We start from the raw sequence: 15,754 nt of genomic DNA, 5'->3' as shown, positions 1-15,754 counted from the left end.
CCCAGACGCAGCAGTAAAGTTAAGAAAGATCGATGTCACTTTTGGGTCATGGGTGTGCTAGACAATAAATTGCGCTTTTGTTAATACATTTGATGCTTTTGTGAATGTTCCTGTCAACTGAAGGCATTGTGATTTTGTACTTTGGGATCCTCTTATTTTGAGGTTTAGCCTTGCTCCCACTCAGTGATAGTGTCCCAATATGAGATTCACATTCCTGTGATGTCAACCTCAGTTGAACTAGTCTGTGTGATGTCAGGGAAATGTATTTAAATCTTTATTGGAAATGTGATGTAAACATTTCTAACCCTTCTTCCTCAAGAAGTACCATTGAGAGAGAGGGCAGCTCATCAGCATTGATATTCTAGTGGCATTTGTGTCTCCTCTGTCATAGTAGCAGAAGAAAAGACATACATGGGAGGAGATCCCTCAGCATATCTACATCTCAGTCGCAGCAGTGTGTGCATCAGTAGATGATGGTGAAGTTTCAAGTCTTCTCTCGCATCGCTCTTGTTCCTAAGTGGACTCTCAGTTCCCTGAGTGAGCTCATTCACAGGGCCCCACGGACCAAAGCAAAGATCATGGCCTGGTGATTTATGAGGTCAGAACGTGCAAGTGTGAATGCGGGACTCGTTCTCACTGCAAGGGGGTGGACATCCTCCCAAGTTGTAAGAAAATGGCATTGAGGGCTAGGAGAGATGTGGCTATATTCCCTCACTTAACTTTAATCTTCCTGGACCTTGGTAACAACTAACGTATCACTTGCACGTCTTCCACATCTTCCTTCCTCCAAGGTGTGATTGCACTCATATTGACCCTCAGCAGCCTTGAGGTTCCTGGGCCTCCAGATCCTCATCCTCCAGTGAGCTATTACATCCTCCTCCAGGTCATCCTCTGGCAGGAGGCCACCTCTTTGCATAGCCAGATTGTGAAGGGTGCAACACACTGTGATGGTGCGGGAAACCCTGTCGGGGGTGTATTGTAGTGAGCCACCTGAGTGGTCCAAGCATCTGAAGCGCATCTTCAGAAGCCCTATGGTCTGCTCTATAAGGGAGCATGTGGAGCCTTGAGCAGCATTGTACCTCTCCTCGGAACAACTCTGAAAGCGACGCTCTGGTGTCGCCAGCCAATGTTTCAGTGGGTATCCCTTATTCCCAAGCAGCCATCCCCGCAGATGTAATGGCTCCTTGAAAATCTCAGGTACCTGGGAGTGACACAAGATGCAGGAGTCATTGCATCTCCCAGGGTACCGTGCACAAACGTGCAGTATGTGCTTCCAGTGATCATATGCTAGTTATACATTGATGGAATGACAGCCCTTGCGGTTTATAAACATTAGGGTCTGCTGCCATGGAGTCCATATAGCCACGTGGGTGCAGTCTATTGCACCCTACACTCTTGGGAAGCCTGAGATGGTGGTGAAGCCAGTGATTCTTGCAGCCTGGCTATCTTTATCCAGAGCAAACCTGACATAATGATGGATCTTCCTGTAAAGGGCATCTGTGACCTCCTTTATGCATCAATGTGCTGCACAGGTTCTCTGTTGATCCTTGGAAAGACCCAGGACAAAGAGATTTAGCATTATGGTCATCTTCAAAGCCACTAGCAGGGGATACCCTCCAACTCCACGTGGTGACAGGTCTTCACGAAGAATGTGGCATATGTGATGTACCAGAGCTCAGGGCAAGCCCAGATGTGCACGGCATTGTCTCTCACTCAATTGTAAATAAGAGACTCTTCTACGATAAACCCTATGTCTGGCGAGTGCCTCCATTGTCTGGGTCTCTCCTCCTGACCCTCCTGTTCATGCTCTGGCTCCACTTGACTATGTCCATCCTGCTGGAGCTGCGCACGGAGTCGCCTCTCCCTCTTTCGCCTCCTCCATTGCATTAGGACCATGACAAAGGCAGCATTGAGCCCTGGATCCATATGTGCTTTTCCTTCTCTCTGAAAAGAAACATTGAAGACATTAATGATTCAAAGGACAAGAAAGTGAAGCTCAGAAGATGACACATTTGGAAACTGTAAGGGTCCATAGTTTTTCCTGCCCTACTTGCATGGTGGCTGTTGTTGCCTTGTCCCTGAGACACTAGCACACACATTGAGGTGACTGTGATGGCATCACAGATATGTAACATCCTGAGCCCTGCGTGGGATGCTAAAGTTTCAGTGAGATGAGTGACCCAACCTAGCTCTGTGCTCCAATCTCTAATGTGGCATATTAATGACCAATCAGTTGCCCATGTTCAATGAGTGGATGCCCTTTGCCCGTTAGGAATGTCAATTCTGGTGAACAGATGACAGGCCTTCATAAAGAAATGCCATATGATACAGCTGTGCCTCCTTCACTGCCTGCATTCCCAAATTCCACATTCCTATGCCCAGAAACTTACCTATGTCAGCCAGGCTGGGCAGGGGCGGGCGCGGAGCCGATCGCTGCCCGTGATTGGCTGCGTACCACCATTTTACGTGGCCCAGTGTGACGCACGGCCGGTAGCGCTCAACGCTACTTGTGTGGGCGGGAGGAGGAGGGAGAGTCGGGGCCTGCACTCTTTCGCGTAAGCGCGTGAAAGAGCACAGCAATCTCCCTGAGGCATGAAGCTGCCTCAGGGAGATTAGTTGGTAAAAAAAAATGTTCAAAATAAAGTACAAAATGACTTAAACACGTCCCCTCATGTGGCAGTGTCACATCAGCTGGGGCATGTTTTTATATTTAGGAAATTTTTTTCATTTAATTGATAAAAGTTTTAGGAAACCTCATCCCGCTCGTGGATGAGGTTTCCTAAAAACACGAAGGCTACTTGGACTCTTCACCTGCCCGCCAATGGGTAGCGTTGCAAACAACTTAAATTGGTTTTTTAAGGCCTTAATAGGCCGTTCATAGTTCGGTGGCCACACAGCTGCCTCCGGTGCGCGCCCACCGAACGAAATATCTAAATGACGCACGCTCGACGTCACTGCTTGTCATTTTGCGCGTCGGCATGTCAGACCCGCCCTCACACACCAACGGCAATATTCTGGCCCATCTCGAGATGCAGCGACTATGATGCGAAGCCACTGCATTCTGAGTGGCTTTAACAGTGCTAATGAAGCCATTGGCTTTCAGTGGCTTTCATTGCAAGGAGAACTTCCTCCTTTCTTTCTCAGCAGACTCCTGCTCGCTCCGGCAGCAACATGAGGGTAGAGGGTGACCCCAGAAAGGCCCCCCTCGTGTTTGCCATTCCACAGCCTCCCCTCCCCATTGCCGCCCGCCCCCCCTTGTGTTCATCAACCCCATGCTTGCCTGACAGCCCACCCCCAGTTGAAATACTAGAGTCTGAAAGTGGAGGCCTGCATGAGTACCATAGCACAGTGGTGTTCCTCAGGACAATGTAGGCAAAGAGCAGGAGCAGACAAACCCTACAGCCCCAGCAAGGTGGCATTCATCGCAGCAAGACCGGTGCAGTGCTATGGCTGGTAGGCCGTATATATGTTCCACTCACCTCAAAGTTACCAATGAACTGAGGTCCAACTTTTGCATGCCACCCCTTTTCAAACGGGTCTGAGGCCAACGTGGTTTCCCGCTGGCGTGACTTAGGATTGGAAGGCCTGGCAAGATTCCGGCCAGCAGCTGTTTTAATGAGCATTCACGACATGTTAATGAATGTAAATGGCGTTCTTGCCACTAGTCGGCGGGATAACTGACCCTCTATGACCATACCATTGGGAGAATTGCAAGCTGTTTTTACGACAGCGGATTTGCAACTTTTTGCCTGCCACTGGATTCTCCACTCCCACCCACCATGAAACCTGCCATGGGCAGGATGGGAGAATTTCGCCCAACATGTCAGTCTCCACATGTACACTGACAACCTCATCATCTCTCTCAATCGCTCCACTGTCTCTCAACTCACCGACTGCTTGTTTGACATCCAGTATTGGATGAGCAGAAAATTCCTCCAATTACATCTTGGGAAGACTGAAGCCATTGTCTTCGGTTCCTATAACAAACTCTGCTCCCCAGCCACAGATTTTGTCCCTCTCTGAGGCTGAACCAGACTGTTCTGACCCCAAGATGAGCATCCGACCACATATCTTCGCCATCACCAAGATCGTCTATTTCCACCTCTGTAACATTGCCCGTCTCCATGCCTACCTCAGCTCATCTGCTGCTGAAACCCTCAAATGTGTCCTTTTTACCTCTCAATTTGATTATTCTAATGCACTCCCGGCCGGCCACCTACGTTCCTTCCTCTGTAAACCTGAGATCATTCAAAATTCTGCTGCCCATATCCTATCACAGCAAGTCCTGTTCACCTGTCACCCCTGTGCTCATTACCACCTGGTTAACCAATGCCTCCATTTTAAAATTTTCACCCTTGTTTTCAAATCCCTACATGGCCTCACCCCTACCTATCTCCATAATCTTTGCCAGCTCCAGAACATTCAAAAATACCTGTGCTCCTTAAATTCCGGCCTCGAGCATTCTGGATTTTACCATTGACCATTGGTGGCCATGTCTGCAGCTGCCAAGGCCCTAAGCCGTAGAATTCCCTCCCTAAACCTCTCCGCCTCGCTACCTCACTTCCCTCCTTGAAGACACTCCTTAAAAGCTACCTCTTCGACCAAATTGTTGGTAATCTGACCTAATATCTCCTTCTGTGGCTCAGTGTCATACTTTGCTTTATAATGCTCCCGAACCACCTTGGGACATTTTTATACTTTAGTGCCCCTTTATAAATACAAAATGCTGTTATGTACATAGAACTTTGAATCATTGTAACTGATTTATCCAAACATATAATGGCAACCATAATCTCCAACTTAATTTAAGCTATGTTTTGCCTCATTTTGCTAAATCAAAATTACAAATTGAACACTCTAGGTCTTTTAACAATGCAATTGCTTATGCTCATTTTCCATGATGCAGTCATGTTCCTTGTTGGTCAATAAAACTAAGCAGCTTTAGAGAATACAGAAGTTAGGGCACAAGTAGAGGAAAGGTCTGCCACCTGATGCTTTATAATCAAGAAAAATAGTTGGGTACACAAATGTTCAGCGAAAATACTCTAAACTCTCACAGACTGGTCCAAGAGAGAGAGGCATTCAGCCCAGGATGCACAAGAGTCTGAAAGGGAGCTCTCACCAATTGCCTACAGGGAGTCTGGCATTATTAGGGAGGGAGAAAATAAAAATGTGCCCCGGGCAGGCCTGACCTGGAAAGCATGTGCCACCAAAAAGGGGAAAGAGGAAATAAAAGCTGCACAGTTGAACCTCTGCATGGTGCTGCACTCTCTGGAAGTCGGCTGCCAGTGGCCTGATTTCCTGCCAGTCAGCAGCCGTGCTCAGGGATGGCCTGCCCGGTTGCCTCACACTCCAAGCCACATTCGATCTCGAACTGTCCCCGGCTGCTTCACGCACATTCAATCCCTCCTCATCCAGCATCTCATGATCTGGGACCATGTCTGAGAAAGCCACACATTAACATATTGAGCAGGCAAATGGGGGCAGGCACATCCCCCTCTGCCTGATCAATAGCAAGATCAGTTCAAAGCTCAGAACATTAATTCTGAATCTCTCTCCACAGATGTTGCCAGACCTGAGATTTTCCAGCATTTTGTTTTTATTTCAATAGTAAGTCTGTTCCCTTTCTGTGTTGCGTTCAGAAGATCAGTCACATTGCGTTCTTTTTAAAATGTTTAAAGTGTGACAAATTTCAAATACACTTCTGCCACAACTACAGAGGCAGAGGTCAGCAAAATATTTCAAAAGGCGGAATTCCACAATCGAAACGTGGAATTCCATTTAAAAAATGGAGATTTCTTATCCCTAGCGAAAAATCAAATACAGAGTCACTGAATGCTTCTCTTATGTGCCTCTTGGTAACTGGTTATAGATTGGCAGGGACAGGCAGATCTCAAGTATGCTCTTTTGACAAGAGAAATTTAAAATAATGTTGGAGTGAAGACCATGGGAATTATTCCAGAGTAAATATTCACTTATAATACATTTAAGAAGCATATACTTCAGTTTACAATGCTTTAAATTATGTTTCTAATACTAGAAAATACTCCTGTTTTCTGCAAATTTATTCTGATTATCTTGCCTTGTGGCAATCAACTAAAGATAGACATTTGCCTCCCCATATGTTTAAGACTCACAGGTACAATGATATGTAAGATAACCAGGATTTAGCATGCTTGAGTGGATTAAATTTTAAAATACAGAATTTTAAAATCATTAATGCATCTTCCCATGTTCACAATAATCCTATCATGTAACACTATCTTTGCTTCACAGTAGCATCCATTGCCATGTTGCAGTCAAAAAATCCTATTTTCTACTTTTCACAGCACTCACCTCTTCCAATGGGAAGCGCTTCTGCATTGCAGTATTGGTCCACAAGCTGATGGCAGTGTTCAATTATAGACTCCATTTGAGTCTTGTCATACGACACTCCTAGGAACCGCACTAAGAGCTCCACGGTACCTGCAAGGTTCTTCCGCCAAGAGGAAAAAAGCAACCTTAACTGATGATTGTCATGAAAATTGCTGCCCAATTATTCTCCAAATTGCTGTGAGGTTCACGGCATCCCTCCCAATGTCAGCTCAATATGCCAGTTGACAAACAGTAGTCGTGTCAAGTTATTATGAAAGACTGGAAAACAAATATCTGGGTTTTATTTTTGTTTGATGAATGTAAACCCCGATGCCGTCCTTCCCATTCATTTGTAGATTCTAAATTATCCTTGCCCAATGGGAACAACCAAAAATTGTAGCTCAAAATGCATTTCACTGCCGGACTGAGAATTGCTGCACAATATCAAATTGATGGATATTGTGTGAGGTATGTTATCTTCTTCTGAGGGTACATAATATTTTAAGCTCTACGATTTTCCCTTATCACTCATCCACCCCCTCTCCATTCCAAACATTTTCTGCATCCAAGAAATCAGAGATTGCAGGTCAATTACAGTTCCACTCATGACCATGTCCCAGTCTTTCCTTCAGCTACCTCGGCCGTAAGCTCTTCCCTTTCCTAACCCCTTCGCCTCTACACCTCCCTCTCCTTCTTTTCGACCTTTTATAAAACCCACCTCTTTGATCAACATTCCAATAGCTCCATCTTTGACTTGGCATCTGTTTTGTTTACTGTATCGCCATGAAACGACTTGAGACATTTTCCTATGGTAAAGCCGCTATATAATTGCAAGTTATTGTTGATGATGATAATGATTTGATCTCTTTCCCTAATTATTTAGCATAGCCTCACAGCAGCTGTGATTAGAAATTGCAGAGGGGGTGGGGGTGTGTGAAATCTAAATCCCACCATGCCAACGTGCTTCACTCTGGTAATCCAACATGATGCACTACTGTCCCTGGACTGCCCAATTTCTATTATTTCAATAAGGCCATCGTTTAAAGTGGAATGGGGCCTACCAAGCAAAACGAGATTTTAGTTTTTTTAAATTCATTAATTGAAGGGTTGTGGGCACTGCTGATAAGGCCAGCATTTAATGTCCATTCCTAATTGCCCTCAAGAAGAGGATAGTGAGTCACCTTCTTAAACCTCTAAAGTCTGTGTGGTGAAGGTACTCATACAATGCTGTCAGGTAGGGAGTTGCAGGATTTTGACTCCGTGACAATGAAAAAAAACGAAAAAAAGTTCGAAGTCAGGATGGCATGCAAATTGGAGGGAACTTGCAAGTGGTGGTGTCTCCATGTGCCTGCTCCTTTTGTCTTTCTCTTTCTTGTGGTAGAGGTCACATGTTTGGGAGATGCTGTTGAAGATGTCTTGGCAAGTGCTGCAGTGCATCTTGTAGAAGATACACACTGTAGTCACTGTGTGCCGGTGATGGAAGGAGTGAATGTTTAAGATGATGGATGGGGCGCCAATCAAGTGAACTACTGTGTTCTGGATGGCGTCAATGTTCTTGAGCATTTTTGGAGCTACACTCATCCTGACTTGTGCATTGTAGCTGGTGGAAAGTCTCTGGGGAGCCTGGAGATGAATCAATCACATGGAATGCCCAGTCTCTAACCTCCCCCTGTAGTCTCTGTATTTACTTGACCAGTCCAAGTAAGTGTACAGTAATACACCCTTGGAGGCACATGACCTTAGTTCAGTGTTTTGTTCTGCCATAGAATAATATGAAGTGACTTTTTTCTTTGCAAAACCTTATACCAGGGGCTCCTGATCTTTTTGAGCTACCAAGGTTTGGTTTTCCTTGTGGGGAAGGAGAGAAGAGACAGAAGATAAGTCCGTTCACATTGCTAACCCATATCCCCAGTGGGTGTAGGTTACTCAAAATACCAGGTTACATACAGGAGAATACGGAATCTTGAATGTATTACTGGATACAGTCTGCAGCTTCACTCTGTTTCATTAGAAAACAACACCAATTCTTATTTATTGTGTCTTAACTCACTGTTTTTGCTTTTCATGAACAATTCATGAACATTTGCTGGTTGTTGCAGCACTTGATTAGGCTACGAGTGGTACTGTTTTTAAGTTTATGAGTTGATTTGCTGAATGAAACAGGTTTATTTCCAAATAAGCAACATTTTTGAAAGAGTTATCGCTCAGAAAAGAAATAAATTCTGGAAAGAAATAATGATAACAGAATCAAAAATGCTGATATATGGAGGGCCATACCATAATCTGGGCACAGTAATATTGTAGTACAAAACATCTGCCAGGGGGTGGCAGAGTGTATAAATTAAAGGCGTATTTGGTGACTGCCACAACACCATCACAACTGTTTCATTCCAAACAAGGTCTTACAACTAATACCCCCACCACCCCCCACAGAACTATACAATCGTGAAGCAATTGGACGTTATGGGATATGAGGCTAATTTTAGCAATTTGCTTTGGAACAGAATATACACAATTTGTGAAGCTCGTATAAAAGGATAAGGTTTTTATAAAATATCAGACAGGCAATGAAATCTAAATATCACACTCAGGTTCTTCAAGGGATTGTTCAGGAATCTCTGGTGTAGCGATGCAAATTAGATTGAAACATATCAATAATGATGGTTTTTTAAAAAATAAACAGACATGCATTTTTTGCAGTAATTATCTGTCCCAATAAAATATTTGCAAACACTTTTTGCATTATGGCAGTGCCATTTCGAAGAATGGAATGAAAAAAAATAAAAGGATTATAGGGGGAATGTTTGAAAAAAGTTCAAAAATAGAAAATAAAAATAAACAGAAAAATAAAAGATTTTAAAAATGGAGAAAACAAGCAAATGTGTTCAAAATAAAGTCACAGAAGAACTTGAGGATTTTCTTTGCAACAATCTGATCGGACAACTTTAAAAGAAGAGTCACAGTTTTCAGAACACACTAGTCCTGGAGCATTAATCTGAAAAAAATATTATTTCTGACATCGGAAACACAATTTCTATTTCTTATGAATATTTACTCCAATAACATAGTCTTGCTTCATTATAAAATCCCATTTTCATATCGCATCTTTCATATGTTTAAGCCAACCCCAAGACTACAGCAAGGTCCCACAAACCCCTAATGAGATATATGACCATGTCATTTGTGGTGTTGGTTAAAGGATAAGTTTTAGCTTGCCCACCTAGCAAATTTCCCAGCTCTTCAAATGGTGTCATGAGACATTTTACATTAACTTGAACAGTCAGACAGTTGAATTCCTTAAATGAAAGATATCACCAACAATATAGGATTCCCTCAATCCCTTGTTAACTGTTAACCTAGATTTTGTGCTGAAGTCCTAGAGTGAGGCTTGAACTGATAACTCTCTAACTTAGAGGTAAATTGCCATCACTAAGCCAAATTAACACTTGATTCAATGATCCTTGGGTAACTTCTTCAAATTATACAGATTTTGAACAAACTTTAGCACACAATTGTCATACTTATGAACAACGTGGTAAGGTTTATTTATGTTGTATTCCCTGTGGTCATTTCAGAAATGCAGTAGGAGTAGGCCCTGATGAGCCATATAATTCTATAAGAACATAAAGAACAGGAAGAATCTACCATAAAACCCTTTGAGTCTCCTCGGCCATTCAATATGATCATGGCTAATCATTGGCCTTAACTCAACATTCCTGCCCACTTCCCAGATCCCTCAATACCCTGAGATACCAAAATCTAGTTTAAATATATTCAACAATAGAGATCCACAGCCCTCTGGGGTAGAGAATTCCAAAGGAATTTCTCGTCATCTCAGTCCTAAATGATTGTCCCCTTATCCTGAAACTGTGTTTCCAGTGTTCTGGATTCCTCAGCGAGGGAAAACAACCTTTCATTGTCTATCCTGTTGAGCCCCTTCAGAATTTTGCATGCATCACCTCTCATTCATCTAAACTCCTGAGAGTATAGGCCCAATTTACTCAGCCTATCATAGGACAATCCTCTCATCCTAGGAACCAATCTAGTGAACCTTTGCTGCACTTCCCCAATGCAAGTATGTCCTTCCTTAAATACGGAGAGCTAAACTGAACAGTGTTCCAGGTGTGATCTCACGAAAGCCCCATACAACTTTAGCAACACTTCCTTATTCATGTACAGTAAATCCTTATTTAAAGTCCTGGTTGCAAACTTTAAAATTGTGACTTTAAGTGAAACAACTTTAAGTGAATCAGAGGTTTCCATAGGAATTAATATATAAACTAGAGTTAGGTTCTTTTGAACATTTCTTGTCTGGAAAAACTAAATACAAGTTGAAATACTGTACAGTACATGTACAGTACTGTACATTCCTAAATCAAATAACTTGTAAAATAAAATAATTAAATATTAAAGAAATACTGCATACATTAAAATTAAATAACATTCACCAATCTCTCTTTCTTCTTAGGCAGCCCCTCAGGATCAAGGATGGCTTGCTTCCACTGCAGCTCAATGGGTTCTGGGATGACTGATAAGTACAATGTGCCATCTGCAGACTCTGCCACATACAGGGCAGGTGGTGCCTGGAGGGTTGGGTATATGTTATTTAAAGGCTTGTGTGCTCTCTCTGATGCCTCGACTTTACCACTGTGTATTCCTGAAGAAGTCTCTCGATGTGTTTGATGCCTTCCTGAATGAATCTTCTCCATTTGGTCAATTACAAGCTGGGGACTTCTAGGAGTCAGCAGGGATAATCGACTTCTTCAGGGATGCTTTGAGGACATCCCTAAAGTGTTTCAGTGAGCTAGTTTTGATTGATTAGCACCTCAATGCCAGGCAAGTGGCTTGGGAGAGGATGCTCCTGTTGGGCCACATTTCTTGCCACTGGATCTGGTAGATTTTGTGATGGCACCACTTCTCCAATGCTTTGAGTTGCCTGATGTAGGTTTTCCAAGTCTCCAAAGCAAAGGTAGGAGCACAGGGACCAGTTCTGCTTCTCACATGCTCTTATCCTCAGTCCGGCCAAAGGCTGGGCTGGCACATTGGAGACAATAATGAATTTTGTCATGTATGTCTGACTTCATCAACAGGAGGCTTTCAAGATATTGAGAATAGTCCATATTTTCCAGGATCTCGCCATTGATCTTAATCGATAGGAAGAGCTGGTTGAAATATGACCTTTGTTTTCTGGGTGAATGCACACACAAACATCTTCTGCATACAGAAGCTCAACAACTGAAGTTGCAGTGATTTTTGTCTTGAATTGAAGGTGGAATAGGTTGAACAGCCAGGTCTTGGTGGAGTTAATGGGATGAAGGGACAGGATTGTCAATGGCCTTGCAAAATTGATCCAAAGCATGATAGGAAATTTTCTTTTCTTCTGTTGGTAGAACTCCTCGTAGCAGTTAATGCCATCATTGGTTGCCCTGTTCACTTTGGAGCTGCAGTCTCTGTTTGGTTTGTCCTCAGTGAAGATTTTCATCATTTCTTCAATAAGTTGGAAAGCTCTTGACAATCATTTTGTTGGTAACATTAAAGGGGGTGGTATTTCAACAGCGGGCTTTTCTTCTTAATCTTCATTGTTTTTCTAGTTGCATTAAATCCTTATTCAATAATTCTTCTCCATGGTACTCAAGCAATTCCACCATGTAAGCCTTTGCCACCTCTTCAAAGTCAACTTCCTTTGCTAAGGTGGTGATCTCCTACTGAACTTCAGGAACAACATTGTCAAAGCCTCTTGCAGTTGTTGACACATTGAAGCCACACACCATTGATATGACAACCAGGGACGGATTTACAATGAAACACACCGTGTCATGGCTGAGACCCCAAAATGACAGGGGGCCCCAAAATGCAGGATGCATTATATACCTGAGAGCTTTGTAAGATAATACAGCCTAATGACTGCTGCTATTTTAGTTTGAATATAGATTTAAGATTAGTATGATATAATATAGAACAGGCTTGTCCAAACTGGCCCGCAGGTGAATGCGCCCCCCACCCCCCACCCCCACAACCTCGAGGTAAGTGCAGTGGAAGATTCTTAAAGAAGGTGCTCCTCCAATCATAGGCTGTTGCTCTCCCATGTTTGCTGCTGATAGCTCACGAGCGAACCTATCAGTAACAAATATTGAAAAGAAGCAGTCTGTGACTGGAGGAACAGCAACACTGGCAGCAAGAGTGGGCTCCAGAAACAGGTATTCGGGAGAAAGTGAGAGAGAGAGACTTGCTCCAGGCCCGGTGAGTGGGTTGTGGGGGGGGTGGGGAATGGCCCAGCAGCGGGTGGGGGGATGCTGAGACTCACTGTGGGCCAGAAGAGGCTGGATGCAATGATGCGAACGGGATGGTGGGGGTGCATGGTGAGGATGAAAAGACACAGTGCCCGGGGGTATGAGAAGGGGAGATATCCTGTGTGTGGGTGTGGGAGTGGACAGACCCCAGATGAGGCAGCAGGGAGCAGTGGACCCTAGGTGAAGTGACAGACAGTGAGGGTATTGGAGAGAAGGAGAGAGTGTGAGGGTGGTGGGTGGAGAGTGAGTCTGTGAGAATCAATCAATTTGTTTCTTTTCTTGGCTTCAGCTTTGGGTCTTGGGAGGTCGGTGGGGGGTGGGTGTTGGGTGGGGGGGGCGTTGAAGGCCCCAAATATGATTAGTCATACGGACTTGAAACATTACCTGTATTCCTCTCCCCAGATGCTATCAGACCTGCTGAGTTTTTCCAGCTATTTTTGTTTCAGATTTCCAGCATCCGCAGTATTTTGCTTTTACCCCAAAAATGAAGCTGAGCACGGAGCCCCACTAACTGTGAATCCACCACTGATGACAATGTAACTTCATCCCATGAATCAACGATATTGTCGATGTCCGTGAGGTTATTATAGGCGTGCCAAAATTCCCTGATCGCTGACTTATTCTCTCCATCTTTCTCCTTGATGAGCTAAGAGAAGGTATGATATAAATAATTGGCCTTGAGTGTCACTATTGCCCTCGATCCGTGGGCTGTAGCAATGAAGTCACAGGACTTCATTGGGTGGCAGAGAAAATACCTTAACATTTTCCAATAAGTTATCAAGGCTGACAGGATGATCTGGGACGTTACCTAGGAAAAGCAATATCCTCAAGTCAACATTTTCTCTGGAAAAATATTCTTTCCAAGAAGGGATAGCATAAAGAGAGAACCATTCTTGACAGATCCCCTCATCCAGACTTTCTTATTTGAATGCCAAATGATATGCAGATACTCTTCGGATTAGTTCTTCAAAGTCCTTGGTGTCTCCGACTGGTACATCACAAAAGACTTAAACTTGAAATCTCCAGCAGCGTTCCCACCAAGCAGAAGAGTTAAGTAATCTTTGGCAGGTTTAAATCCTGGTGCAGTTTTCTCCTCCTAAGTTCTTTGTGGCATACGCTTCCAATAAAGCTCTGACTCCTCAAAGTTAAACCCTTGTTTCAGTGAGTAATCACCTTCTTTGATAACTTTCTTCAAATAGACAGGTAACTCATCAGCTACTTCAGTATCATCATTAGTCACTTCACCATCATCATTAGTCACTTCACCGAGGTACTTTGATGTTATGCAACTAGCAGCGCCTCTTAAAACATTCAAATCAACCACGAATAGCATGAAAACTTTTCGAATGTGAACTCTCGCCCTGTTCATTCTTTAAGTTATCATGCAAGCTTTTAGCTTTCGTTTGAATGGCCATCATACTAAGAAGCACCTTGAATCGGTTTTGGTCTTCCCGTTCCAGACTGCCAAGAGTCTTTCCATATTTTCCATAATTCTAGTTCAACTTAATCTTGGTGGCACTTAAAGGTGTGACACTTTGATTTTGTCAGCATTATCATGAATTGTTCTTGCCATTGTGAGGGGTAGCCCAAATGCTATCCCGATATCAACTGCATGTTCTCTGGCCTCAAAACACTTTAAAACCGCTAAATTAATTTCTAAAATGAGAGGCTTTTTTATTTAGTAGCATTAGACTCACTACCATCACTTATTAGCCATTTTTGATTAATGTTTAAGAAGGATTCTTCCCTGTATGCTTAAAGCACAAGCTTCAAAACGACCTCAAACAATTTCAAAATGGCGACTCTGCCTCCATCCATTAAAGTTTCATAAGATCCACACCTGGCTCTCCAAAATCAAGAGAAGCTTGCAGGATAAGCACAACAGTGACCAGTCCAGGCTGAATGTCACAATTCATCTTTCCTCCTGCAAGCAATTAAATCCTATACTGCATTGTACTTTTCTTCCCAACAAGCTGCTGAGAAAATGAGAGCCATCTTACCCGAGACTCCTCTCTCTCTGCCCAGATCACGGGAGAGTGGCCTACTCCACATAACGTGCAACCAGTGTTATGCTGAAAGTCACTATGAAAGTTCAATGCATACATTCACCCTACTTCAGACTCAACGTTGAAGCAAAATGATGTTTAACAAAGCGACGATAAGTGAGGATTTACTGTACTCCAATCACTTTGCAATAAAAGCCAACGTGCCACTTGCCTTCCTAGTTGCTTGCTATACCTGCATGCTAACTCTGTGTTCCTTGTTCAAGTATACCCAAGTCTCTCTGAACATCGATATTTACAAGTTTCATGCTTTTAAAAAAACGTCTGCCTTTGTATTCTTACTACCAAAGTCATTTTGTTAGATTCTCATGCTTTTTAAAGGTGGACATATGGGTTGGAAAGGCTACAAATTGCCACTCCACATTTTTAAAATCACTTTGCTTTGCTCATGTTTCAGTCATATTCTATCCCAGACAAAGTGACCTACACAAGACTCACCTTATGCATATCTTCATAAAGAAGGAAGAGGACATTGGAGTCCATACGATGTTCCCAGAATTCTTGAACATGTTCAAACCATGAACCATAACCCACTGCAAGAGTGACAGACATGTTAACAATTTAGAAACTCTGGTGTTAACATATTAAATATTTGAGGATCCCTCAGAGACAATTTTGCACCACGAATCAAAGATAAAATTACAATATTGTAGTTTATTTCAAAAAACTATTATAAAGTAAGAAATATTTTTGTTGATCCATCATTGATTTTACTCTGTAGAATTTAACATTCAACATTTAATACTTCTGAAAGACAAGCTAGAAATCTCAGAGAACTTCAGATAAGAAGATAAAGTTATCATTCTTCTAGAATGAATAAAGAAGTCAGCAATAAATTTAATTTTGTGCAGTGTTTTTCTTTTAATATTATGATGGTAAACAAAACTGAAATCAAGACCTCTGGTAGCTGCTTATGAATCCAGTCTTAAAATTATGCTGTGCTTAATTATCTTTAAAAATGTAATTCATCTGCATCAAATTCCTCGACCTACTCTCTCTAGTAGAGACATTTACCCATGTGTTAGTATGTTCAATAATAACGGTCAG

At 42.8% G+C, this 15,754-nt stretch overlaps 1 protein-coding gene across 2 annotated transcripts in view; it reads right to left on the bottom strand.

The window, feature by feature from the left end:
- The window catches only part of sult4a1 (sulfotransferase family 4A, member 1), a 62,875-nt gene that overhangs the window by 9,400 nt on the left and 37,721 nt on the right, over window positions 1–15,754 (bottom strand). For both annotated transcript variants that reach the window (XR_013580233.1, XM_078568357.1), the window contains exons 5-6: window positions 15,146–15,240; window positions 6,337–6,475 (exon numbers count right to left, since the gene is read on the bottom strand). Coding sequence is in view for 1 of the 2 variants with exons in the window: in XM_078568357.1 (XP_078424483.1) it covers window positions 6,337–6,475; window positions 15,146–15,240 (234 nt within the window). In the remaining variant the exon portion in view is untranslated. The remainder of the gene's footprint in view (window positions 1–6,336; window positions 6,476–15,145; window positions 15,241–15,754) is intronic.

Source organism: Cetorhinus maximus, chromosome 22 (assembly GCF_964194155.1).
Source record: "Cetorhinus maximus chromosome 22, sCetMax3.hap1.1, whole genome shotgun sequence".
Taxonomy (NCBI): domain Eukaryota; kingdom Metazoa; phylum Chordata; class Chondrichthyes; order Lamniformes; family Cetorhinidae; genus Cetorhinus; species Cetorhinus maximus.
Note: the sequence above shows the minus strand (reverse complement) of the source record. Positions and strands in the feature narration are given on the sequence as shown.